This window comes from Aspergillus tubingensis (genome assembly GCF_013340325.1).
Source record: "Aspergillus tubingensis WU-2223L DNA, scaffold_2, whole genome shotgun sequence".
NCBI lineage: Eukaryota > Fungi > Ascomycota > Eurotiomycetes > Eurotiales > Aspergillaceae > Aspergillus > Aspergillus tubingensis.
The window spans coordinates 213,136-240,170 of NW_023336276.1; the positions used below are offsets into that span (position 1 = coordinate 213,136).

The 27,035-nt window shown below is 50.3% G+C and overlaps 9 protein-coding genes across 9 annotated transcripts; 4 read left to right on the forward strand and 5 right to left on the reverse strand.

The window, feature by feature from the left end:
- Positions 1–107: 107 nt before the first annotated feature.
- On the reverse strand, positions 108–1,160 carry AtWU_00626 (thymidylate synthase; the record flags this gene model as incomplete). The annotated part of the gene is made up of 1 exon (XM_035495741.1): positions 108–1,160. The coding sequence occupies one exon, from the start codon at positions 1,158–1,160 to the stop codon at positions 108–110; it is 1,053 nt and encodes a 350-aa protein (XP_035351634.1).
- A 265-nt stretch (positions 1,161–1,425) lies between these two features.
- On the reverse strand, positions 1,426–3,067 carry AtWU_00627 (tRNA-ribosyltransferase family protein; the record flags this gene model as incomplete). The annotated part of the gene is made up of 8 exons (XM_035495742.1): positions 1,426–1,609; positions 1,659–1,846; positions 1,893–1,970; positions 2,018–2,075; positions 2,124–2,444; positions 2,523–2,606; positions 2,673–2,923; positions 2,987–3,067. 8 exons carry the CDS (start codon positions 3,065–3,067, stop codon positions 1,426–1,428), a joined length of 1,245 nt encoding a protein of 414 aa, XP_035351635.1.
- Positions 3,068–3,966: 899 nt separating this feature from the next.
- On the forward strand, positions 3,967–5,814 carry AtWU_00628 (putative MFS transporter; the record flags this gene model as incomplete). The annotated part of the gene is made up of 9 exons (XM_035495743.1): positions 3,967–4,029; positions 4,085–4,217; positions 4,264–4,339; positions 4,388–4,469; positions 4,514–4,616; positions 4,669–5,072; positions 5,124–5,293; positions 5,349–5,433; positions 5,497–5,814. The coding sequence occupies 9 exons, from the start codon at positions 3,967–3,969 to the stop codon at positions 5,812–5,814; spliced, it is 1,434 nt and encodes a 477-aa protein (XP_035351636.1).
- A 1,978-nt stretch (positions 5,815–7,792) lies between these two features.
- Positions 7,793–8,396, reverse strand: AtWU_00629 (double-stranded RNA binding motif domain-containing protein; the record flags this gene model as incomplete). Its single annotated transcript, XM_035495744.1, has 3 exons — positions 7,793–7,947; positions 8,169–8,216; positions 8,336–8,396. 3 exons carry the CDS (start codon positions 8,394–8,396, stop codon positions 7,793–7,795), a joined length of 264 nt encoding a protein of 87 aa, XP_035351637.1.
- Positions 8,397–11,471: 3,075 nt separating this feature from the next.
- AtWU_00630 (uncharacterized protein) lies at positions 11,472–12,810 on the reverse strand (the record flags this gene model as incomplete). Its single annotated transcript, XM_035495745.1, has 2 exons — positions 11,472–11,649; positions 11,729–12,810. The coding sequence occupies 2 exons, from the start codon at positions 12,808–12,810 to the stop codon at positions 11,472–11,474; spliced, it is 1,260 nt and encodes a 419-aa protein (XP_035351638.1).
- A 4,439-nt stretch (positions 12,811–17,249) lies between these two features.
- AtWU_00631 (uncharacterized protein) lies at positions 17,250–18,579 on the reverse strand (the record flags this gene model as incomplete). Its single annotated transcript, XM_035495746.1, has 3 exons — positions 17,250–17,472; positions 17,535–18,045; positions 18,162–18,579. The coding sequence occupies 3 exons, from the start codon at positions 18,577–18,579 to the stop codon at positions 17,250–17,252; spliced, it is 1,152 nt and encodes a 383-aa protein (XP_035351639.1).
- Positions 18,580–20,345: 1,766 nt separating this feature from the next.
- Positions 20,346–21,649, forward strand: lap1 (putative aminopeptidase; the record flags this gene model as incomplete). The annotated part of the gene is made up of 3 exons (XM_035495747.1): positions 20,346–20,537; positions 20,611–21,357; positions 21,416–21,649. The coding sequence occupies 3 exons, from the start codon at positions 20,346–20,348 to the stop codon at positions 21,647–21,649; spliced, it is 1,173 nt and encodes a 390-aa protein (XP_035351640.1).
- An 879-nt stretch (positions 21,650–22,528) lies between these two features.
- Positions 22,529–23,587, forward strand: AtWU_00633 (inositol monophosphatase family protein; the record flags this gene model as incomplete). The annotated part of the gene is made up of 1 exon (XM_035495748.1): positions 22,529–23,587. One exon carries the CDS (start codon positions 22,529–22,531, stop codon positions 23,585–23,587), a length of 1,059 nt encoding a protein of 352 aa, XP_035351641.1.
- Positions 23,588–24,561: 974 nt separating this feature from the next.
- AtWU_00634 (DUF1774 domain-containing protein) lies at positions 24,562–25,678 on the forward strand (the record flags this gene model as incomplete). The annotated part of the gene is made up of 4 exons (XM_035495749.1): positions 24,562–24,571; positions 24,648–24,858; positions 24,956–25,395; positions 25,458–25,678. 4 exons carry the CDS (start codon positions 24,562–24,564, stop codon positions 25,676–25,678), a joined length of 882 nt encoding a protein of 293 aa, XP_035351642.1.
- Between the last annotated feature and the right edge of the window lie 1,357 nt (positions 25,679–27,035).

The window sequence follows — 27,035 nt, forward strand, 5'->3', positions numbered from 1 at the left end:
GTAGAGGGGGGATGTAGAGTATATACCCTTGCTTACTTGTTTGCTGCTATCTAATCATATTCATCTATCACTGTCTTAACTCTATATACGCTGTAGTATAGTACCAGCTAAACGCTCATCTTCATCTTAATCGCCTTATGCGGCTTATACCCAACGACCTCAAACTCCTCCTCCTTCCACCCATCCACAACCCCACTACCCCTATCGTCCCTCTTAATCCTCACCTCCGGAAACGCCACCGGCTCACGTTCAATCTGCTCCTTCAACGCATCCACATGATCCAAATAAACATGAGCATCACCCAACGTATGCACCAAGGTGCCAGGAACCATATCAACCGCATGGGCCAACAAATGCGTCAACAACGCATAAGAAGCAATATTAAACGGCACACCCAGCCCCATATCCGCACTTCTCTGATACAACAAACAATCCAAATGGCCCTTCCCCCACTCCCCATCCCTCACCACCCCGGTTTCATCCCTCTTCGCATCCGGAAACCTAACATAAAACTGCGCAAACATATGACAAGGCGGCAGAGCCATAATCCTCATATCCTTCGGATTCCACGCCGACATAATAATCCTCCGATCGAACGGATTCTCCTTCAACTTCTTGACCACCTCCGCTAACTGATCCACACCTTGCCCGGTGTAATCTGTCTTAGCGTCGACGTATTCCGCCCCGAAATGTCTCCATTGGAAGCCGTACACGGGGCCCAGGTCGCCGACTTCCCGGTGCGAGAGACCGACTTTGTCGAGGTATTCGCGCGAGCCGTTGCCGTCCCAGATTTTGATCCCCGCTTCGCTGAGGGGTACAGAGGAGGTCGTGCCGGAGATGAACCAGAGGAGTTCGGCGAGGACGGCGCGCAGGAAGACCCGTTTGGTGGTTAGGAGGGGGAGGATCGGGGTGTATGGTTCTTCGGAGGTGGTGGAGGGTTTGGAGAGAGAGAAGCGCATTTGCGGAGGGGCGAAGATTGAGCGTGTGCCTGTGCCGGTGCGGTCCGGGCGGTGCTCGCCTTCTGCGAGGATGCGGCGGATTAGGTTCAGGTATTGGTGTTCTTCGTGGGTTGGGTCGTGGGGAATGGGCTGGGGAGTGGTGGTGGTGGTGGGTTGGGGAGTTGACTCCTGGGTGGGGAGGGTTTCGGCTGAGGGGGCCATTTTGTATAGTTCTCTATGATGACTTCTTCTTGATGTTTTGTGTTTTGTGTGTTGTGGTATTTTGATATGGGGTATAAGTGATGTGTAGAATGTGTCTGGGGTGAAGTGGGATGGAGGAGTAAATGCTGGGATTGACGCGCCCGCGACGCGCCACGTAGTCATGTGACCGTGTCGTCGGATGTAATATCCGATCTCGGAGGTACGATGTATAGATCTCATAGATGGAACAGTAGCATACGACTCTATTCAACTGGTATCTGGTATCTTACTCCATCAAATCTACTCCCACTCCCCGCAGTGCAGTCACTACCCACTCCGGGTAATTCGTCTTCTCTCCATACAACTTCCCAAAGAAGTCGCGCAAAAACGCCGGGAACCGGTCCTCTATGATGGCCTGTCGCGCCGATCCCATCAACGACAGCAGATAGTGCACGTTGTGCATCGTAAGCCTATTCATTAGTACACATCATACCATACACACTCTGGACTGGCACTTACAGATGCGCTCCCACGGTTTCCTTTGCCGCCAAATGGTGCAGGTATGCCCGCGTAATGCCCAGTCCACCCTTCTCCTTCGGGAGACAGATGCTGCAGGTGCAGCCCTCCTGCACCGGCCGGAAGTCTTCTGCAAAAGACCGGTGTCGCAGGTTCAATGTCCCTGTCGGGACCACGGCGTTGCCGAAGCGCTAAAGAAATCAGTCAAGGTACATCAGCCAAGAAAATAAAACGTACAGCCGTCCGTGTCGGCCAGACACAATCAAACATGTCTGCGCCGAGCGCAACTCCCATGATCAGATCCTCCGGATAGCCCTAACCAGGTCAGCCTGCACATACACCCTCTGAAATGAACAACCTACCACTCCCATCACATATCGCGGCTTCTTCTCCGGGAGCAGTCCCGTACAAGTATTCACCCTAACCTATTAGCCCAAACCCACATAGACGAAAAAGTGTACAACATACACCCTGCAAAAGTCCTCCTTCGCCTCACCACCAGAAAGACCACCAATGGCAATTCCCGGTGTATCTCGCGCCACCATCTCCTCGCAGCATTGTTTCCGCATCTCCAAATCCAGTCCACCCTGGATAATGCAAAACAGATTCTGCCTCTCCGGGTACTTGTGTGCATCAATACAACGATCCAACCAGCGAACAGACCGCTCCATGGCTTCGTAGATTCTCGCCTGGTCCGGCGAAGTGGTTGCGATCACGTCGTCCAATTGCATAATAATATCGGATCCGATCGAATTCTGTAACGAGATGGAATGTTCGGGGGTGAGCAGCCTTCAACAAGAAAAACTACCATTAGCTTTTCGCCAACCACAAACACAGCCTACCCCGAGAGGAAAGGGGATAACGAACATCGGTGTGCCATCATGAGGACTCAAAAACCGTACACCCTCCTCCGTAACAGTCGCAAGTTTAAGCAGGGACACCATTTGGAATCTGCGCTCCGTCAGTCAATTACAACCCCACGAAGGTATAGTTTCCACAGAGTGAAATCAAGCGCACCCTCCACTATCCGTAAGAATATTCCGATCCCATCCCTGCAACTTATGCGCCCCGCCTACGGCATCCAGCACCGCCTGTCCGGGTTTCAAACCAAGGTGGTAGGTATTATTCAGACAGAGCTGACAGCCCGTCTGGCGGAGCTGGTCGTACGTCAAGCCCTTCAGGGAGGCTTGGGTCGCGACGGGCATAAAGATAGGGAGGGGGACATCGCCATGGGGGAGGCGGAGGGTACTGGCGCGTGCTTTGGTTGTCTAGGTATAGATAGTAGTCAGCATACGATGATTTTTTCAACAGTGTTGAAGTAGCGAGCATACTGAACACTTGGCATGTAAGTCAAAGGTCAATGCCGAGGGCATGGGTTTGCGCGTGGGCGTGGTGGTCGTGGCAGTCGACATGGTTGCGATAGTAGGAGCCCCGCTCGGAGCTGGAGCTGGAGCTGGAGCTGAAGAGGGGATGATGCGGGCAAGGGTTGATGTTGTTGCCGATTTATATAAGGTTGTAGGGGTGGTGGATAGTATGGTGCCTGAGCGGCAGCTTCTTATCCAATTCTGTGCGGTGACTCGGGCATACATTCATGAACTACCCAGAAGCATGGGCATTGTCTGTCTGTCAGCGACTCTTTTTGTCTTTCTTGTCTTGGATCAATATCAGTGGTGTTTGTCTTGTTTGTATGTTTTGCATCAATTTGTATTATACCAGGAATGCTGTCACGGCCATACAGAATTACAATACGGGCATCTTCCCCGCATTTACTCCGTCTCCCCCATTTCATAGTATTGCCGGTCCCTGCGGAGGTCCTTCGATGTGGAGGATGCCCTGGAGAAGACTATCTATCCTCATCATTTTGAATTTCCTCCTCACATCTGTCTACTACGAGCGCATTCTCACCTGCTCAAGAGAATGAAAGATTACAAGCCCAATTCTTTCCTTCCAATCAATCAATGGCAAACAAACCTTGCATACCCAACTGACGCGCCCGCAGCAAAAGGAACTTCCGCTCAACTGAGCCAATTTTGCCGATCAGCCACTAGCAAGCAGCCATGCAGCTTAAGTAGCCTTTGGGGATGGCGGTCTGCCTCCGGTTCGGGGCTAGCTAAGCTGGACTGAGTTGGAGTCAGCCGGTCTGTCGGTCTTCTCGCGTGGAGTTTTCTGCACTCTCTTTTCCTGTCTGTCTCCCTCTGACGCACGGTCGAGTCACGGAGATTTACGTGGTGATCTATTGCGACAAGGGGTGCTGCTACTGATTCACCATTATTGAGCTTCACGACAGACCTGTCTCGCTCAAGACATCACAATGAGTGGGGAAAAGAATTTGGACCACGCTGAGAGCGTGCAGGATGTTGAAGTTGCTCCGCAGGTGCGCTTTCTAGCTCTCCTCCTACTCACATCACAGTCTTCTAATGGCAATTCAGGTAACGCAAGAGAGCTATACTGGAATAGATCTCAGCACTCGCGAGAAAGCCCTGGTCTGGAAGCAAGACCTGCGAATTGTGCCACTCTGCGCGGGCATCTATCTTCTCTGCTATCTGGATCGTTCCAACATAGGTAATTGACATCCTAGGGCATGCAGTATAGTATACTGACAGACTAGGAAATGCCAAAATCCTCAACCAAGACACCGGCAACGACCTCCTCTCGGAGACGCACATGACTTCATACCAGTACACGTAGGTACCTCTGCTGTCAAGTTGACTGTGCAACTGCTAATCATACAGTGTCGCACTCATGGTGTTCTTAATCGCGTATGCGCTGTTCGAAGTGCCCTCCAATTATCTGCTCAAGAAGTTGAAGCCCAGCGTAAGTCATCCCCAGCCCAGTCAGAGCAAGGCTAACGAGAACAGAGATGGATCGGATTCCTCATGCTGTCCTGGGGAGCTACCACAATGGGCTTGGGCGGCTCGCACAACTTCGCCCAAGTGACTGGTATCCGGTTCCTGCTTGGAGGTAATAGATTTAACATCGACTTCTGCGGAATCTGCTGACCCTGACATGACAGCCACGGAGGCCGGCCTTTTCCCCGGACTCGTCTACTACCTGACATTCTGGTATCGCAATTCAGAGCGGTCCATGCGCGTCGCTCTCATCCTAGCATCTGCCACCCTCGCGGGTGCATTCGGCGGTGCCATTGCCTATGGCGTAGGACATATGAACGAGGTTCGCGGGTTGTCAGCATGGCGATGGCTGTTCATCATCGAAGGCGCTCCGTCGTGCGCCTCGGCATTCCTCGTTTGGTTCTTCCTCCCTGACTATCCCGAGTCGGCGTCGTGGCTCAGCCCGGAAGAGAAGGAACTTGCTATCCACCGATTGAAAGAGGAAGGCTCTCATGGAACAGCGAAAGCTATGAGCTGGGAAGAGGCAAAGGAGATCCTGACGGAATGGAGGCTATACGCGCACTATATAGTTAGTCCCCCCAGTGCATATCAGCGACAGACCCTAACAATGATGGTATAGGTATATTTCGGCATCTCGACCCCCTTCTCCAGTCTTTCCCTCTTCACCCCTGCCATTGTCAGTGGCCTTGGATATGCGGATTTGCGGGCCCAGCTCATGACAGTACCGCCATGGGCTGCTGCCTATGTGGTGACTACTGTCGTTGCATGGTCCGCCGACCACTTCAACAGGTATGTAGTCACTGCTTCAAACCAGAGCAATACTGATAAATGAACCGAAACACAGCCGTGGTCTGCATTCCGCCCTCTTTGCCTTTATCGGAGCCATGGGTTTCCTCGCATCTGCCGTTCTTCCCGCAGACGCATACTTGGTACGCGCAAGCATTTAACCCAATCCAGCCATTATCCAGACCATCCACTAATTCGTGTCACAGCACCGATACGGATGTCTCGTAGTCGCAGCCAGTGGCTCATTCGCCTGCATCCCGCCCTTACTCGGCTGGCTATCTGCCAATATCCGCTCGACAGCAGGGACCGGCCTAGCTATTGCATTGAACGTGTCATTCGGGGCGCCGGGACAAATCGTAGGGGTGTGGATATACAAGTCCGACGAGGAGAAGAAGGGTTATCCCACGGGACATTGGACGAATGCGGCGCTGCTGCTGATGGTCACGGCGGGGTGTATTCTGCTGCGACTCTATTATGGATGGAGGAACAGGGGCACCAAGGGTGGTGAAAGGTTCGCTTATTGATTGATTGACTGCATGCTAGTTATCAGGTTAGTATATCATGAATAGTATACAATTGAAGTTAGGGGGGTTCTGTCAGACTGGCGAGTCTTCCTGTATTGGAGACACATACTCACCAGCAACAATTCTTCATATCCACCATATTATTTCCCAGGTTCTTCTCAGATGGATTCAGCACCACTCGGCCGCCAATTGTGCAATTAGAGTAATTCGTGCCCAAGTCTCGAGAGGTAGGACGGTGAACGAGTCATGCTAGTGCGAAAAGGAAAAAAGCAAAATGGACTAGAAAGAAAAAGGCAGTTAGTTCTCGCCAACTCAAAACAAGGAATCCGGTGGATGCCAATTGGAGCAACTGTGCCCCATATTGCAGAGAAGACTGTTTCCAAAAGTAAATAGCAGACGCCATGGCATACCTAATTGCCATCTACCGTTTGGTGTGAAGGGTGCGCGGGTCCCACGGAGAATAATAAATGAATGATTGGCATGCGAACCATGGAACCGGAGAGACTGGCGGGCGGGCGGGCACAACACGTGAAGGAAATAAGGTTAAGCTCAGGGCCATGACGGGTTGCTAAACCAGAGGTCTGGTTTGCCAATATTCAGTAGGTAAGAATAAATAAAGTAAGGTTTCCCTTCTCCTGGAGGGTTATACGGGTCAGCAACCACTATTGAACACCACCCGCTAAGCACTATCCAGACCTGGCATCCCAGGGGTTTGGGTGCTGTGGATATTTCCGCGTCTGACAAAACTCCCGAACTGGCGGTGGGACCTGAGGGTCTTCCACTTTTCTTTTCTTCACTTAGCGCTGACGGACTGATTGACTGGGCTGGTCTTGAGGAACTGCTCGGTTCCCAAATAGAAAGATAACCAAAAAAAATATTTAAATTGAAGCATGACTTCATTCAAAAATAGATGGGATAAATATGAAAAAATAAAAAGTAAAAAAATTTGAACCCCGGCAGACATTAGTCTCTACACCAATCCATGGAGGGGCTATTCCCAACCAGGCACTGTCGCCAAAAATAAGAAAGACACAACGGTCTGGAATAGATGAAAAGAAAACAATTCCCGAGATGTTCCCTCAACTCCGCCCATAAACGCTGTGAGAACTGATTTGGAAAAGAAGAGAAAGATTTTTTTTTTCCTTTTCTTTTTTGTTGACTTGTCAAATTCCCTCCCTCACCTGCCAGCATTCAGTTGGCGCACAGCAAGTCGCTTCTGCTCCGCACTGACGATCGCTTGTCCAGTATGCATGGGCGATGGGCGCCTCTCTGCTTCATGGCCAAGCGGGCATAGGAGGGAAAGTAAACAATAAGAAAAAAAAGACCGGCAGTATGAATCGCTACCATGATGAAGGAGGAAAGAGAATAAAGGCCTCAAAACTAACTTGGTCAAACTGTCAAAAAGCTCGCACATCGCACGAATCTGTTCTGTCGTCCTAAAGCATTCGTTCGGGGCCCGACTGTCGGTTTTTAGAGAACTGGCGCAGATGACAACAGGACTGTCAAATGCGCTCGCCGCCTGCGGATTGAATCAAACCAATATGACCGGACCATCCGAGCCGACTCCGGCAAGGGCACACTGCAGAACAGACAGGGGCCAAGGTTCATCCGCTCAACGGTAACCTTCTTCCCGCAGGAAGTGAGCCTCAGCCATGTCCACAATCCACCCCATACCGTTGTCGTGCCATTCTGCGTTGGGGAATAATCAAGGGAATCGAGCGGGGAAAGAGCAAACAAGTCTCGAGAACGAAGAGGGAAAGGTCAATTGTCGACATCCGAAGTGTTGTACATGTCTGCGAGACCCGAGGAGTAGGCATCAATCCGGATGGCGTCGTACATAACAAGCAAACTGAGCGTAATAAATAAAAAAATCATAGAAGAACCGGAATAGACGAGGGCGAGGGAGAGGAGAGAGACATGAGTCATTCTCCCAGTGAACATCCAGACAAGATCTAGAAATACAGCCTCTCGACGAACATCAAGGGGTGTTGGTCAACTTCCTCCAAGCGACCTCAGCAGCATCTTCTCGGGCATTGTTATCACCGTCGAAGAAGTATCGTCCCGGAATTATCCACGGGACTCCCGGGACACGGTGCTGAACGGTGACCTTGGAGGTCCAAGCTGTGCGACCTCCTGAACAGCGACACACCCGTCAGTATAACCAGACCTTTTGCTTGAAATGAGGAGGCTCAAAAGTCGGTGAAGCAGAGCTTAGCTTCGCTATCACAAGCACACTGTGGGCAACAGCAAGCAGTGAGGGGCAATGAAAGGACAAGGAACTCCCAACAACGAGGGGTAATCAGGAGAGTGGACGGCTGGGGGGGGGGGGGGGATAGGAAGAAAAAGCTTCTCACCTCGACGATCAGATTCAAAATTGTAAATCGGCTCCTCCAATTTGTTCTCTAGGCAGTATACTTTGTGAGGGAATCAGGGTTAGTTGACTTGGACGAAGAAGGGGGCCGCCGTAACGGCTAAGTCGAAAGTGCAGAGAGGAAGATTATTGCAGCGGAGTGGGGCATACTTCTAAGTCTGTCCTGCCATATCCTGCTTTCCTTTGCGGCCTGCGAAGTCTTGGTGGCCATGATGAAGGATGTGTGTGTGTATTTTTCGTAGCAGAGAAAAACAATTGGTAAGAATGACTGGCTTTGGGTTTTCACCAAAGAGAAATCAAAGCGCAGATCTGAATTGGGTTCGATATCCCACAACGGTTGGAGAACAAAACTCTCTCACACGGCAGACAATACTTTACACCCTGAGTAATTGAAAATAATGGGAAGGGGGGTTTTCGACCACACAACACCAATGGATGGTCAGATCGGTCAAAGTAGAAAATGAATAGGACTAATGAGGGTTCAAGATGAAAAGATAGAAAATTTTTGCCCGGCTATGTTGCTTCGTCTTGACTTTGCTTGGGGAAGTTTGCGAACTGGTCTGCCCTTTCAATCGAACAGCGTCGATAGACCTGGGAAGCGGGGAGTCATATAAACTGTGGGCCATCCCTCCCAAACCCCAAAATGTCACTGTGCAAGCAGGACCAGTTTGGCGTGACAAACACGGAACCTAATCATCAAACCTAACGGACGGGCTTATGCATGCCGATGTGGACATGGCACAGTGTCAGCAATTTCTCCCCCTCCTTATCCTCCTCCACTCAGGGAACGCCAGTTGCATGGAGTACATGCGGATCATTTTGAGGCTGCAAGCTGGAACGGGCCGGCGCACGCCGATTGAATGTGTGCCCTTGAAGAAACGCCAGGAGACAGGGAATAGGACCGCTAGTCTCCACCTAGGCCAGATCTACTGACAGACAGGGGGTTGTGATGGGGGGATAATCCAAGACAAAGAAATGAAGCTGTGATACAGGGGGTAAAACCGAAAATCTGCCAGTTCGCAGCCAGTGTTGTTTGACAACTCAGAAAGGACGCCTGGACTCCCGGTCATCGTGGCTCGAGTTCTGTATCTCCTGTGCCGCAAACGATGTATACATCGGGTAGGAACAAGCCACTCGCCTCATAGACGCTCTTCAGGAAGGAGGACCGTCTCTTTCTGGAAGGCATGGGACGGTTGACGGGGAACCTGAGAAGGCCTAGTAGTTGCCCAAAAGCGGAGGAAGGGGACCCATAGACCGAATAGTGACGAATCGAAGCCAGAGTATAATTTTATGTTGACCAGTTGGGCCACTCAGAATATTGGAAGCGGGCCCAAAGACCAGCGTGCCAGCTCATCAAAAAGACTCGAATCAGAAAAATTCGAGCCATTGTCAATTTTTAGACCCATCAAATGGTTACCCTCAGCCCTAGAACGAAACGGTCATTGACCGGGCCGCTCTGCATGGGTACTTGTTATCGGGAAGGGGGCTGCAGATTCCAGGGTGGCCAGAGCTTGCTTGATGGCATCACTATAACCCGGAAGGGGGAAAAAGCGAAACCTTCAGCAGGGGTCTGGAAACAGAAAATAATGTTGGAAGGCCAGCTTGTGCATCAGAATCACTCTGAGGGAGACACAAATTGCCAGCGAAGAGCGAGCTGGGTATGCTTGACCCAGACCATTTCCGGCAGCTGAGATGCCATGATTCGTTGCTTTCTTCTGGCATTGTGTTGGGCATTCATACGTGCATCATTTCAGTTCAATCTCTCTTCGCTTGCAATATGCGACTACTTGCGAACCACCTTAATGGGGAAAGGGAAGGGGGAGGGGGGGGAGAAGAGAGACCGGGGGGGGTGTTGTGTTAATTATTTTTTTTCTCTGTTAGTTTATTGGAAGCAGCAAGGAAATCGTGGAAAGTGATGAAGAACCTGCATAAGCAAGCAAGATTGATAACCAGCGCGCCAAACAACGGGGAAGGCTGGAACGTTTCCACGAACCGCTTTTCGAGGCGGCGACCAGCCCGTTGATTCGACGCGCCGTTGCGTTTCTTTTTTGGCGACGAGCCTCGATCTGCCCCGCATCATCGTAGTTTGGGGCGGAGTTTCATCTGGAGATGGAGTTGAGTAGAGTATTAGAACGATTGCTGGGCAGTGGTAGAGGAGATGGTATCGAAGGATAGAAGAAGTTATCCAGTTTCCAGTACTCATGTCACTGTCCCGTAACATATTGGAATAGTAGTAGTAGTAAGTAGTACCTCTACCCGGGGGGGAATGTGTACCTGGCTGCCACTCAACTCCGTCACTTCCCTTTCTGGTGTACATTCATCAGCACAGCAGCACTATCTTCTTGGATAATTTTTTAAATTGTTTTCCCCTTTCAAGCCTAGCCAGATCATGCATGTTGTCCTCTTCGCTTGCCATCTGATCTGGTCCAGACCAGGGGTTGAACAAGTCAGGCAGACAAGGAACGAACTATAATCGCGGGTCCTGTTCCCCGGCCGGGACAGCAAGAGTCGACAGCTAGCTAGCTGGCGGGAATAATTAAAATAAAAAGTCCAAGGTGGCTGGCTGGCTAGGCATTAAGTTCATGAGATATGCAGCATTATAAATTGACATGCGTAAGCGTCATCCCCAAGATCAATGCTGATCATAATTCAAAATAGTACCAGGAAGATGCCAGCAGAGGGAAAAGGTGAGGCTGAAACAGGCAGCCAACTCAGGTTCACACCACCACCACCACCCACTTGCCTAGTACTACTAGTAGTAAGTACTGCTAGGTAGTAAGTAACTACTAAACTACATCCAGCAAGCACCACTGCCACCACCACTACTACCATCACCAACACCACCGTCAACCACACACCCCCCCCTCATCCGAACCTGCACGACCCTCCGGTTCCTGTAACACATCATCGCCAATCATGCCGGTCTGTCCTTCCGGCAACCGCCCAAATGTACCACCCCCTCTTCCCCTCAGCTGCGCAAATACCAAGAAGTAAACAAGAAAAATTTAGAGCACATGAGCCAACCAAAATTCAATGCGAACCACCCCCCTGCCAATTCCCAATGAGAAAAAGAAAAAAAAAAAAAAAGAAAAAGGAAAAAGGAAATCCCATCATCATTTGCGGTCGTTATCGTCGTTAGAGCCAAGTGGTCGGCTAGGGACCCCTGTCAATGAAAAACTGCGCCGGTTGCAAACCGGTCTTTCCCCTCACAACACGATGGCATGACGTGTTGCCGCCGTGTCGCCCTTGACCATCCGTTTTTCCTCCATCGATAGCCTATCATTCTTTATGCGGACCCTCGTCGGTGGAACACCTCATCGAGAAATCGCCGGGGACCCATGAGCTCAATACTCTTCGAAAGGGTTGATCGCATCGGCTGGATGAATTGGGACGGTCTCTTCGTGTGCCATCGGCGGCGAATGCAATCGTCAACAAAAGATATTAGGCCTGTGGCAACAAACACACTGTACACTAGTCAGCCCCAAACTCTAAAAAGGAAGACCTTCGACCCGACACTAAGTAGAGGGAAATTGAATTACTTACTCGGCGACGTCGGGCATCTTCTCATACACTGACGGGTCACTGATCCACATGGATGATGGTGGAACCCATCCTCCCTTTTTCTCCTCCTCAGCTGCCTCCATCGGGGTCAGGATCTCTGGGACGATATGAGCGACGGTCTTGGACGTGCGCGTGTTAACCAGGTGATAGGAGACTTCGCGCAAGTCTCCATCTTTCCGACACTCGCGTCTCCATTGGTACCGGGTCGACCAGTACTCAAATTCATATCGCTTGGAGAGACCTGCACCTCGGCGCCTCAGCTCTACGTGAGCATAATTTGAAAATTCGAGTAACGTGCTATCGGTTAGCACAAAATGGCGATCCCCGCCACCTCGGTGTTCTGAATGCTTGTCCTCGAAATATTCTTCATCATCTTCCGCCGACCTATAGCCCGAGTCCTGGCGCTTATGCTCGTGGCTAGGCAGTGATCCGTGGCCACTTGAACCCGGCCGCAAGCTAGCCAGCACACTACCCCACGACCGTCGAAACACCGGATGCCTGTCCGAACTCGATGCGACAGGCCGTCGTTCTGAGTGGCACACTTCCCGCCCAGAGTCTCGACAGTAGCGTCGGAAGGAGCACTTTCGCGTAAACAGGTCATACATGCGAAGATGGAACAAAGTTACATCTTGCTGATATCCACCTCTTTGCGGCACCATCGTGTCGACGCGGAGGTTCATGTTTCCATCGAGTGTCGCATCGTCGTGTCGAATCAGGAGTCGTCGAGAGGAAGGGAATAGCTGCCCAAAAGTCGACGGGTCGGAAGGGACAACATCTGTTGAGAACACGTCCAGCTGACGGTCGATTACTTCGTAGCGCGGGGTCTCTGGAGGATCATCTTCCGACGGGATCGTAGAGGCGTAGGTCGACACCGAGGCTTTAGGATCTTCTTCTTCATCGTAAATGTCCATGTCTATACCTCCTCTGTGAAGGGGAGTGGGTCGATCGCTGTAGATCGTAGGGGCCGTGCTTTTCGAGCGTTCCGAGACATCACTGTTAGTGGAACTGGAACTGCCACCGGTCCTCGAACCATTCCGGTAAGACGATGCACCATGGGATCCCATGACGGCGCTAATGTGATAGGGAGCCGTCGGATAGGTTGTGAAGCGATAATAACCAAGCAGGCGTGCAAGGATGGTGGCGTATAGTTTGGGTATCCTTCTGGCCGGTCGTAGAGTGACAAGAGACTGTTTCGATACCCGAGCCGATCCGACAGTAACACTTTAATCCTAATCCAGGCAAGCTTAAGGGATAAGTTGCATATAGGGGGTGGGAAAGGAGAATATCAAAGAGTGTGGTAGCGAGTTAAGCACACAGGATGAGGTAGGGATAAATATGTTGTATTTCAATCATAGCCTGATCTCGTGGTCCAAGCAATGTTTTCCCGTACAAGAAGCAGTCCCAGCCGTCTCAGACACCGTACGTGAGGAGATTTTCGGGAAAAGCAGTGCACAATGAGGCAAAATTCATCCAAAAGCAGGATAATTTTGAGTCAGATGAAGAGGAGGGGGATGTTTCGGCGGCAGGGACAGGCGAGATTGAACGGATAGATAGAGGGTGAGAGAGGGATTGGAGGGGAGGGAATTGGCGTAAGAATAAACACGGGTGTAGAATAATAATAGGAACAGTAATCGTGAATCGGGACAAAGAGCGGGCAGGAATCCGAGGTCAAGATCAGGCTGTGAACTGAACTGAACTCAGCCCTGGAACAATCCGAGAGGGGTGAGAAAGCGAATGAATGGAGGGAATGTGGAAGGGGGCCGTGGATCATAGCAGATGACGCCAGGCTTTGCAGCACAAGGGAGGGTTTCAGGGTATGAAGCGACCGAGATGACACACGGCATCCTCACCACCTACATACAAGTGAGTGGGAGGGAAAGGGAAATGCGCGTGGCGCAGAAAGTCCGTCGCAACGGAAGAGAGAAGAGAGCCAAAGGGCAAAAAGCACGGAATGGAGGATGGGAAATGAACGCCTGGCGAGGGCAGCCACGTCGGCCAGCGGAGAACCAACCAGCCAACTGATGGATTGACTGACTTGGCCATCTCTCACTGCTCTCTCTCCCTCTCACATTCCTGTTGGTTGACCCAGTTGCTTCCTTTTTTTAAACCTTTTTTGGTCATCGGAATTTGTTCCTTTTAGCAGAAAAGGAAAGAAATAGAGAGAAAAAAAAAATAAAAGAAAAAGGACGAAGCATTAAACTTTATCTACAGCACAAAGTTTCAGATTGTGCTTTACTCTTCCTTACCCACACTAATAGTGCGGGTGATGCTGTACTGGTGATGCTGGCAATATTCTCGTTGTTCTCGGAATCAGCAGATCCAGCCGGTACACAATTCTTCTAAAGGCAAGACTGACTGACTGACTGACTGACTGATCAGCAAGGATTCTGCCTACAGCCTTGACTCAACTGCCCTTGAGACCTTGGCTGACGGTAGTAGCTACTACTACTACTACCAAGTGACCTCAACTGCAAAGACAGTCCATGCGCATCTACAGAGCCCCAAGCATCATTGTTATGTCTCAGACTATGGCTGCTACATCATCAGCCTAATTGGGATGACTCGTGCCTTATTCCGACCGCTACGACCACGAGGTTCTAGAATCGCCCAGACAAGGTTTATACTGCTTATCTTGAGTTACCTTTCCCTTGCAAAGGCATTTCTCGGCAGGTCTTTTCCTTTTTCTCCTGTGCGTCCAGGATATTCTCCGAGACTCCCAAATGCGGACATTTCCTGACTGGTGCCGTAGCCCAAGACAGTCAAAGCCTGTTTATATGGGAATTCTACCGTATAGCTAAGGTCGCAGCAAGAAGGTCGACGGAAGACACGATCCGGCGCAGACTGGGCGTTGTCCCTGCAGGGAATCGGCGACTTACTTGGTGCTTCGCCCGCGGTGTCGAGTGGGAAATGTTCATTGCTGACCGAACGCTGGATGGGAGAATTGCCGACAACCTATCAACAAACAATTCGTCTGCTTAGCTTTTCTTTTTCTTGCAGTGTGAAAATAGTACTTTGTCACCGGAGACAAGGAGGTAAAAAAATAAACGCAAAACCAGGGAAATACCAATGGTGGTCAAGTCAAGTCCACAACATCTATCAGATCGATGCCTGACTATACAGTACTTAGTGACCCAACGGTGGGAAACGGTACCATGGAACCGACTGGGGTCGCCTCTTCGGATCGGACCGAATGAATAATCGCCCATGCTCACTCTCTGTCTTCCCCTTCAGGCATTTCGATCAATCTCGCCACATAACCAGCGAAGTTGAGGGTAAAGGTGGTGCGACACCTCAGATATACAGATCACCGGGGAATTACATGTGAGAAGAGGCGACTTTTGGAGGCGAAGACGTGGGGAGATGGATTCCGGGCTTGGGGGGCTTCTGTGTTGTCTTTTTCCCACCCAAAAACTCAAACACGAACCCTATTCCGGTTTCTCTCCTTGACGACCCCCACAACGATGGGGCTTCCCAAGTGGGGCGCGGTCAGTGCCCTTGCCTCGCTTGTCTATGGATGCCTCTATTTCCTCTCTTCTCGCTCTCCCTTCTCCATAGGAAAAATCGGAGATGGTTTGACATTCCACAGTCGCTTAAATGGACACCTGAAATTATGATCATCTTTCTCCCGTTTCTCGCCAATCAATTCACTGTGCGCACGGGAGATAGCGACACCAAGGCATCAGTGCAGTCAGTCAGTCTACTACTAAATTAAGCATCCATCGGATACTTCCTAATCAGGTAAGTGAACAGCAATTCACATTACTACTACTCCGTAGTACTAGATAGCAGATAGATGATACCCAGTCCCTTGCACCATACATGCACCCGAGGTCTGAAGTGATCTGCTGTTGCAGAACCAACACAAGAAGTACTAGTAGAATACTGTGTTTGCATAATACGTCACCCTGATTGTTGTGTTCAATCACTCCCGTATCCTCTCTCCCTACGCAATATCCACGCTGTCAACAGCAACCATGCCATACCCTTCTTCTCTTAGTGACAGCCCGCTGCATAGCAGCATCATTTAGACCATCTAGAACCGGAACTATCGGACCGACCTAAAACCGGTATCGTAGATCAACATGTAAGCTGACGGCTGACGGTGGTACAAGATTCCAACAATGCCACTGGCACTGACACTGACAATTGCAATTCGCTTTCTGCCTTGGCCAATCCATCAATCCATGAATCAGCGCTGGTATGTCAAAGGCGGGAAAGATGGAGAAGGAGGAGGGGCTATCTACTAAGTATTGACTTGGCTGGTACATACCAATACGTCACAGTCACACCCGGAGACATCATCAACATAACATGTCTGCCTGATGAGAATCTACCGAATGCATTTTATTCCAGCAATTGTACTAACGATTGACATCATATCAATAGCATTGAAATTCCATTTCTTCCATGCCCTTTTTGAATAAATCAACCTGCATCATGAAACAGATAAGATTTGTAAACACGTATACTATCAAATTTCAGAAAGTTTAGTATCTATATATCACTATGCACTATGCATACCACATAATAGGAGCTTGAAAAGGGGGATTAAAGACTCCATCAATGCCCTAGGCTACTAACTAGTGTCTTCATAAATCCCATCGAAGCTGGAATTGAGTCTTCTCAGCCTACTACCACATATCGACATACAATTAGTAAATATACTCCCAGAATCCAGTCTCGGTAGGATATATACGTCCGTTCAATTGACAGTACGCTTGTATTCTCCTTGGCAGCTAGCGACTAGTCGTAGTAGTTCTAGTAAGTATATATATATATATATCAATTGCTCACTGCCCTCTTCATAAAACTGAAACATACCAAATTGCCATACGTAGTACTGATATCGTACGGCCAGTGAGTTGAAAGTTGAAACAAGAAACAAAATGGAACTCTTTACTTCACCTTTGCAACTTCGGTTTCTTCGTACTTCGCTCTTTCAAGATCACAGAGGGTTCATCATCCAGCTCGATGATACGTAGTATAAGTGAACTATGCATCAAACATGTTCTGGTAGGTGGGAATCTCACCCTTCTATATCTAATAATTTTGGGAATTTTTGATATAGAGATCCAGCTGCTTTATGGTTTACAAATGTAGACAGCATTGGAGAATTTGGGTTGGGGGGAGGGGCTATGATTCTGTAGCTGGGTGCGGGCATAGGAGAGATTGATTATAGATAAGAGATCTACAGTGGATAGAATAATGTGTGAAGATGATCGCGTCATGAAGATACTTACTCTACAAATCCATGCGGGTCGCCACCTTCCCTATGTGCCCAAATCAATTGTAGGTCTTGGTCTATCCTACCTTATATACAGGATCTATATCCCCGCAGGCAGTAAGTAGACATCCCACCGACGCCAATATTACAAGAGATAAATATTCAAATCAGTCCCGAAACATACACCGTGAATCAAACGCATCGAAGCTCTGTAGAACTGCAAAGTTGTGAAAGTTGACCTGCATTTGTCAGAAGTTCGAGGTCATTTCGACCAACGACTCACACCTGCAACCACAGCGGTTGAGGCAGTTCGTCTCCGGGCTGAATCATCGCTTCCTGACGGCAAGCCTTTGACCCAGCCGGTGAGGATACGGGTCCTGCTCGACTGCCTGGGGCTGGCGGGTAGAAGCCAACGTAAGCCTCGCGGCGGGCAGGTTCCCCGACGGTGACAGACCAAGTGTGCAAGCCGTAATATGACGCGATGGAATGGACGAGCCAGCGACTGAAGGTGAGAACATACGGTAAGTATGGATCGACGCTCTGGATAGATGATTCTACACTTACCCGAATCCAGCTGCCCGGTCGTCGACCAGGCTCTCAAACACCATCTTCTGTCCATCATGCTCATGATGAGCACTCATTGCCTCACGCATCTTTTGCAGTCGTGCTCTTCTCTGAGGCGAGTCATGCATCAGGCCGTTTCGACCCACAAACACGATCTCGTCTTCGGATTCACTGTCGGATGACTGTGGGGCATCTGCCAGACCCTCCTGCTTCAGTAAACCTTGCTTCTCGTTCCATCGTTGGATGAATTGTCTGATGTCTTCTTCAATATCCTGAAGTATACCACGTGCCGCACGTGCATGCTTTAGTCTCTGTCGCAACTCCTTAGGAACACGATGCTTCTCGGTCCGGGCCTCCATCTGCTGGGATGACCTATGGTCCAAACGCGCATAGTGGTTGTCCCAGAGAGGTGCAAGGTAGTAAGGCATAGGGTCGTGACGAGTGTGGGTGGCTTGGATATCCCAATCCTTGGAAGAAGGTGGCTCAGCCCACGGATTGTTCAGAAGACGATCTTTGCAAGAAGCACATCCTGTCAGCATCTATCGAGTGCAAAGACCAAGGCATGCCCGGCCTAGGAGAAGCGCGGAAGCCCAGCCAGTGGCGTGATTCCGATATGTCAAGACATACCATTCTCCCAACGCTGTCTGCGACGACTACCATCCTTTCCCTTCAACAAGGCTTCGCGCCTCTTGAGGCTATCACGGCGAAGCGGCTCGCGGCGCCGGAAGTTCACCGACGCCACCTGGGTCTCCTTGGTTGACTGGCCTAGGACCTTGACCTTAGGCGCGGAAGGGCTTCCCACTGTCGGTACTGGGTCGTCTAAGGGGATTGATAACGAGACTGTGGTGCCGCGCACGCCTGCGCGCGTAGGAGTGGACTGGGAAAAGACCACATTCGAATCGGCGATCGGTACTGACTCCGAGAGAGTCAGACTCTCCAAGGATGCAGCTGCCTGTTCAGTCCAAGCGGAGATGGCGCGAGCCTGCTGCGGCGAGAGAGATCCTCTCGGATTCGTTTCAGATGGGAAATTCGGATGAATGGCCATGGTGAGAGCGCAACGCGGTTCGGACGGGTGTCGATAACGGATAGGCCTATGGGACAGGAGAACCGGGATGACGGGGGCGGTTAAGCACAGAAAGGGTGTCGCAGCCTGAGGCGATGGTATCAAGTAGTACTCCAGGGAGGGACCACTAAGGCAGTGACTGACTTCTGGAGAAGAGCGACAAGAATCGGGGGAGGAGGGGGGTTGGACGAAGGGAAGCCCTGCTCTCAGATAAGAGGAGATAACCGCCGCCTGCAGTCCGGTCGCGTTCGGCGGTCGAGCCCAGTCGGTACAATACGGTAAGCGCTGAGAATTCCGGCCTCGGATCCACCAGTTGACTCCCACTGGGGCACGAGAATCTCGAATGGCTGGTCATTGGATGCCCTTGACGCTTACCCTAGCCCTACCTGCCTGAATGGGATCTGAGACAGGAACCTTCTGTGAGTCATCGTGACTGCTAGTGGCGCCCTGATTCGCGAGCCGTGTGCTTCACGCGACAGGCGACTATCCGCATCACCCGTGGCGGTGATGTAACAACCCTTGAACCTTGGAAATGGGACCCTCGGATTGTCATCCTTATCATTCACATACTATCCCTCACCCAGGCCTGTGTATGTGCTTTATGACAAGGCGATGTGGAACACCTCAGTAAATCGCTCTCCAAAGCAGCAACGTGCGAAAGACCCTAATAATACACCCGTATAATGGCTCTCGGACACACGCCCCTCATTAGACTCAAAGCCCTTTCGGTGAACGATATGTCTGCTCGTTTGGCGACCTTGTTTACTTTCGATCAGATCGAATATTGAGCAGGAACTACTAGTAGCCTCAGATAACTGGGAACCTACCAACGGTAGTTGTAAATTCCTAAGACATTAAAGTCACCAGTGGTGGTTATCAATGCTTGTAAGATAGAGAGCCTCTCATCAGAAGGAGCTTGGTGCCTCAGGTATCAACCCCACGATTCGCGGCAGCCAGCAATGATCCGGGCTCAGGCACACAGACTCGTGACGGTCGCACAACGGGACCCTACATTAGCATGGCATGCTACAAGGGTCGGCTTATGGGACAAAAGCAGTGTCTGCCTTGATATTGTCTCAGTGGACATGCTAAGCCCCTTTTCACCATATTGTGTATAAGTTAGTGCAATAGAGTATAGTACAGGTGCTTCCAGGTTGGATGGTAAACGGACCCGCTGCCAGGGGCGGCTAGTTTGCCTTGATATTGGTCCAGGAACCATTTAAGAGTCAACGGCTACAAGTCAAGTCAGACCATCTATCAATAGTGCGGGATAGCAGAGAGTCGGATCGGAGTCTCACAGGCATCCTTGGCGGTCGAGGAGTGATGAGTTGTGCGACCAGCGCGTGTTCCTTATTTAAGCCGCGCGCGCACCTCTGACGCAACGGTCTCAAAGGGGGGTTCTCAGCTCTTAGGTTGCATGTTCGGCTGCATCCAATTCGACCTCTCCGTGTCTGTCTAGCATCATCCCGAATCTTATCGGAGCAGTCCTCCGGTTAAGTTAATATTGCAAAGCAGTCCTCCTCTTCTGCCCAGCTCAGTCCTCGGCCTTCTGTGACCCTTGGAGCCTTATCAATTGCCGACAGGTATTCGGGCGGGTCAGCCTTGGACAACTCATTAACTTGACAGTGCAGAGGTTCATCAGCAGCAACTGTACTATTTGATTTCCTATCATCATTATTGATCATCATCTTATATCCTTATCTTCTCTCTCCATCAATCTATTGAGCTGGTAGCTTATCGTAGACAACATGAAGCTCTCAATAGCTCTCGCACTCGGTGCAACGGCTTCGACGGGGTTGGCTGCCGTGGTACCGCAGCAAGAACCGCTGATAACCCCTCAAGATCCCCCAACCCATCACCATCAGGAGAAGTTCTTGATCGAGCTGGCTCCCTATCAGACGAGATGGGTGACTGAGGAAGAGAAGTGGGACCTGAAACTGGTATAGCAACATTTCTCGTTTCGTTATTGTCACGATAGCACATCTTACTAATATCTCGTTGGATGCTCCATAGGATGGCGTGAACTTCATCGATATTACTGAAGAGCGAAACACCGGGTTCTACCCGACATTGCATGCCGGTAGCTATGTTCACTATCCGTCCACGATGAAGCATGCAGAGAAGGTGGTCCCCCTTCTGCGGGGTCTCTCGAAGGATAACATGGAGCAAAATCTCAACAAGTTCACCTCCTTTCACACTCGCTACTATAGGTCGTCCACTGGTATTGAGTCTGCAAAGTGGCTATATAGTAGAGTTTCCGATGTCATTGAGCAGTCAGGTGCAGCAAAGTACGGCGCGACTGTGGAGCAGTTTGCTCACTCATGGGGCCAATTCAGTATCATTGCTCGCATCCCAGGCCAGACCAACAAAACTGTCGTCCTGGGTGCCCATCAGGACAGCATCAATCTGTTCCTTCCCTCTATCCTAGCGGCACCTGGTGCTGATGATGACGGAAGTGGAACCGTGACTATTCTCGAAGCTTTGCGTGGTCTGCTGCAGTCAGACGCCATTGTTCGGGGCAACGCTTCCAACACAATCGAATTCCACTGGTACTCGGCAGAGGAAGGTGGGATGCTTGGTTCGCAGGCCATCTTCTCTCAATACAAGAGGGATAAGCGAGACATCAAGGCGATGCTTCAACAGGATATGACTGGCTATACTCAGGGAGCTCTGGACGCCGGTCGTCAAGAAGCCATCGGGATTATGGTCGACTACGTTGATGAGGGACTGACACAATTCCTCAAAGATGTCACAACTGAGGTAAGTTCTCTCCCGCTTCTCTTCTGTTGAAACATGTGACTAACGATTTCTGTCAAAGTATTGTGGTATCGGCTACATCGAAACTAGATGTGGCTACGCCTGCTCGGACCACACATCCGCAAGCAAATATGGCTATCCCGCAGCTATGGCGACGGAGTCCGAGATGGAGAACAGTAACAAGAGGATCCACACGACTGATGACAGCATCCGGTATCTAAGCTTCGATCATATGCTGGAGCATGCGAGGTTGACCCTTGGCTTCGCTTACGAGCTGGCTTTTGCTCCATTCTAATGTCCTTCATGAGTTTACATTGTTACTGGACCGAGCAGATAATTCTGGCTAAGCAGTGAGACTTATCCATGTCCAGGTTTCTTATGTCGGATCTGATTATGGCATTGAATGAGGTTACAGAGCAAACCAATACTCCATCTTGTACTGGAATAGATGCATGAGGCCAAGTGTCTGCAAGGAACGTTGCCTATATATTACAGATTAATAAGATTGGTTTTGATGCTCCAAACATGGGCCTACGACTGGACTTTCTATCATTAAAACCCTACTTTGTACCGGCAAGAAACTCATACATTAGCTCCGAACAAACAAAATACCGGTGACTCTTATGGGTGGCGTGATGATAGTCTGCAGAATGGCCCGATAAGATAAACGAAGGAGATCCGACTATACTCGATTAAGTCACACTAGCCTGAAACAGAAAGACGGTCACTCCGCCGGGGCGATCACTTCCACTGGCTTCATGTTCGAGTCATTCCTGCTTTTGTTTCCTCCTTGTTACCACTACTTTTGCCCCTTCAGAACAGATCCTGACACGAGAAATTTCGCTCTTTAGACTATCTAATTTTTACATATCTTTGCTTTGACTGAATTGGCAAAACTTCACCGGTCGCTCCTATCTATCGCCTACGTCACCAGCGGTGCCCCTCCAAGGAAGACCCCACCATCAGACCTTGGATCCGATATTAGTCGGTGTGTGATCTCGGAAGACGTTGCAACATCTTCTCCGAATCCCCAAGTATCGTTGATTTTGAGACGACTGAAAGAACGCTTAATTGAGGCGAACTGCATCCCAGAGATCTCAGCGTAAAGGATCCTGGCTAGATACCCATCTGAAAACTCAAATTCTTATCGAGTGGTACGGTACATACGGCTACCATGGGATCCACCAACCCCTACGCAAAGGAACTTCAGATCGCCTGTCTCACAGTCCAGAGAGCCACGCTCCTGACGAAAAAGCTATTGGAAGCTGTGGACAAGGGGTCTTTCGACAAGAATGACGCCACCCCAGTGACAATTGCTGATTTTGCTGCACAGGCATTGATCATCGCTGCCATTCACCGTGCGTTCCCCGATGATGAGTTTGTCGGCGAAGAGAGCTCAGATGCGCTTCGATCCGATCCTGCTCTCCTTGACAGGACTTGGGAGCTGGTCTCCTCTACCCGCCTGTCGGACGAGGAAAGCGATGCGCTGCTCTACGCCCCGAGCAGCAAGGAGGAAATGCTTGATTTGATTGACCTTGGTGCTCAAGGCAACTGTAGCAAGCAGAGCCGTGCCTGGGTTCTGGATCCCGTCGACGGCACAGCAACCTTTATTCAGGGTCAGCAGTACGCTGTTTGTCTGTCACTGGTGGAAAACGGCTACCAGAAGGTTGGCGTTTTGGGCTGTCCGAATATGAACCTAGAGACGGGTCGCCTACATGAAAACATCGTTGACCGAGATGGCTACGGGCATCAGGTATTCGCTGTCGCCGGACAAGGCGCATTTATTCGGCAAATGGGAACGGGCTCTCTCCTCCCCTCACGCAAGATCGAGCCAAAGACGCAGATAACGGATCCTAAAGATCTCGATTTTGTGGATTGCGTGTCAGCAACATCATCCGACAGGAACATGCATGCCCGCCTTGCATCACATTTGGGTGCACCTTGGCCGGCCTCGACAGATCTCTGGGCCGCGCAGCTGCGATACATCGCCATCGCAGTTGGGGGCTGTAATGTTATGATAAAAATTCCGCGTAACCCTTCTTATCGGTCGAAGATTTGGGATCATTCAGGCGGCATGTTGATTGCCGAAGAACTCGGTTGTACAGTTAGCGATCTGGCGGGTAATCCAGTCGACTGCAGCTTGGGCAGAACCCTGTCTGGTTGTTACGGGATGATCGTTGCACCTTCGTCCATCCACAGCCGGCTCGTGGAGGCAGTGAAACAGATCATGTAAGACAAACGGTTAATCCGGGGTCTGGGTTGGCGGACGAGCTGTCTCAACAGTCCTCGCTTACGGTTTTTGCTTTTCCTTCGGAGCCACTAGTTTATTGCATCACCTAGTGTTTGATGAAAGAGAAAGGCTACAGACTAGTATGCCCTCGCTCTGCAGCTCCCAAGTGTATTGACAGGACGGTTCGTGCATGAGGGCCAGGATTACTGGTTATGCTGCCACAAGACAATCTACACACCCAGCCGTATTTGCGCGGACATGCATTTGAAAAGGGTACTCTTGCTGCACTTTGTCTGATCACTGGCGGAAGAGACCCTCGGCTGCAGGCGCCAACAGGACCGTGCACTGATCGACAACGTGGGGACGGCGATCAATGACATGAGAGGACCATTAATGACGAGATGGCGATGACGGAAGGAGGGCAGGAGCATGCAGTGTCTCTATAATGCGTTTTGTTTGCATGTGTACCACTGTTAGCGTTTTATCACGTCTTTGGATGTTGGATAGAGATCGATACCTTCTAGGATGATGTCATAGATACTAGTCGTCACCTCATTGTGCTGAACCAGGGAAGAGGCCCCCACATACCGTAGTTAGACCAGCTTCAAGCAATGAGCTAAGCAAAGAAGAACATCTGAGAGACGAGTAATACTACCCAACACGACATCCGGAAGCACGGCAGTCCCGTGATGGCTGGGAGACTGGCCAGTGAGAGACGCGAAAGGCTGTCAGGAGATCAGGCAATGCGGGGGAGCTGCCGTCTTCCTTCCAATGACATGCTCCAGTCTCCTTCAACTAAAGTACTTCTCCTACTTCTGCTTCGTCGCTGCAAGTCCTTCACCTTTGCTGCGCTACGCAATATAACCGGATGTCCATCCCCTCTCCCCCGGTCGGGATCAGAGTTCGCTCTTCTTGATTCTAGGTCTCCTTCGCCCATTACCCTAACCATCTCTACCTCTTAATCCATAGCAGTCGCTATGTCAACCTGTGAGTTCCTCCCCCTTGATTCATAAGACACTCTCGCCTGCAATACACCGTTGTGACTGACCGTGAACTGTTCTAGATAATCCATTCGCTAGGCGAGAGTCTCACGACCGGTTCTCACTTGGAACCTATCGCGTCCTCGTTCCCTTGTCGTGGCTGCTCGTCGTGGTCGTCGGCATCTACTACTCCTCCCATGCCCCCGATGTCAAGCACGGCCATACCATCTGGAAGCAAGCCAACAAGCACATTACTCCGTTTAGCTTGAGCACGGTTATTTCTGGTGTTTACTGGTAACTATATCCGTCATTTTTCATACGGCTGCTTCAATAATAGAGCTACCTACAATGCTCTATGTTTACCAACCTATTCTTACGACCTGCTATTTAGGATCATAACGCTCCTGTCTCAAATCGGCTTTGTCTACCATCTTTTCTCCAATGACGCGGTGACGGCCACCGCCGCCGCCAATGTAGGGTCACACTTCATCCTGAACAATCTGTTCATCTTTGCCTGGATTCTTCTGTGGACTCGCAGCCATTTCTGGGGATCAGAGATTATCCTGATCGCGCACTTCCTGAACCAAAAGACGACCTACTGGCGGCATCGTACACTGCCACCTCTTGCGCATTTTGCCGCCGTCGCAGCGCCTTATGCCTGGACTCTGATCACGCTCTTCTGGAACGGAGCCGTTGCCGTGAACAGCAACAGCCTGCCAGCGAGGATCGTTGCTAATGTGTTCATCTGGGTGCTATTCGCATTGGGTTCCACACACATCCTGTCTACCCAGGATGACATTCTGGGTTACAGTCTGAGTCTCTTGACGCTGGGTATGTATCAGCACAAGGTTTTCTGAGAGAAGTGCCGTCGCAGCGCTAACACAACTCTGCAGCATTGGCCGTCAAGCAGTTCGGCGTCAAGATCATCTCCCTGCAGTGGATCTTTGCCATTGTTATCTTTGCCGTCTTCTTCGCCGAGTCTCTCTATATCTCCTTGACGAAGTACTCTGGGCGCAACATCTTCTTCCGTAGGGCTGGACAGCCGGCGCCGGTGACCGATCGCGAGAGGGAGCCGTTGCTCAACGATTCGACCCAGCCAGCACAAACTGCCTAAGTGTGAAGTGATCAAACGCCATCTTACGCGCTTGTCAGAAAGTAGGTGACTTTGAGAACACAAGATTTCACTGAATAGTGAGTCAGTTGATCTGTATTCAAAGTCTCTTTTCGGGTCTTAGTGGGGGGTTGTCCATCAATAATTTGTTGTGCTCGGATAGTGCTGCAACTAATTTACTGCTGTAAGACTGGAGGATTTATGTTTGTTTTATTTAATTACAGAAAGTGGACGATGGACTATAAAATTGTGATGTATTATGGCGACGATGATCTTGTGAATTCGATGGACACATTATTAGTGTGGTTGGGAAAATGATTTGTCTCTACTCTGATCATCAGCATTCTATATTTATCATCATGATCAAGCTACAAGTGAGCCACAGCTAATGATAAATACATCATATCCGGGTACGCGAAAGTTGGGATGGGCTGGACTGTTGTTTACAACAGGGTTCTCCACAGCAGATGGGGTTATATATCGCTGCTAATTGTAAATCTGCACTAAACATGGACTGTGATCAAAGAATTATATTGCGTCCCAAGACCGTGCAGCGCTCCTTGAACCCGCACGGACCGCAAATCAAAGCCAAGCTCCACGGTTCGATAGTAGAAAATGCAGTTGGCGAGGGGGTGATGGTGGTGGTGCCTGAGGAAGCGGGCGGGATCTCAGCCGTGGAAACCACACGAGGAAATGGCCAGAAAGTGGAAGTAAGGACCAGAACTGAATATCCGGAACATCGCCAGGAACCAGACACCCACCATGACAAACAGAGCCAATGATCATTCAGAATGGGAGTCCTCATCTCTCCTAGCACGATCACTCGATCCATGCGATGTCTCTCAGCTGCAAGGATGGTCGCCCCGCTCGCTCCTCCAAGCTTCCGTTGCCCTGGTGATATCCACGCTCTCCAGGCGCTGCTGTTCGTCAGCGCAGTCTGATTACGACGGCAGTTTAGGCGCCCGTATCCAAGGTGATTTTCTTAAGAAGTGCCTGGGGCGGAACTGATCGGATCTGTTTGACTCTATCAACCTGCCATCCTTCAGTATTTGACGCTCTGTGTGTGCGTTTGTGGTGTGGATTGGATCACAACCTTTGTTTATAAGGAAGCTCGACTTTCGCATCCGAGGTTCTACTCGACTTCTTCAAACCATTATCCAATCGCTTGGTTGCCCCGATACATTCCTCTAGATCTCTGACATACTTTGGTTTGTTTACTGGTACTACCAGACAACCAACTGCCCCCTGTGGATAGTAAGTGGCATTCCCCATCACCCCGGATCTGGAATTGTCTGGGCAATGCAGATGTGCTAACCGTGGAACCCATTACCTTTAGGAATCCATAGACCACTACTATCTA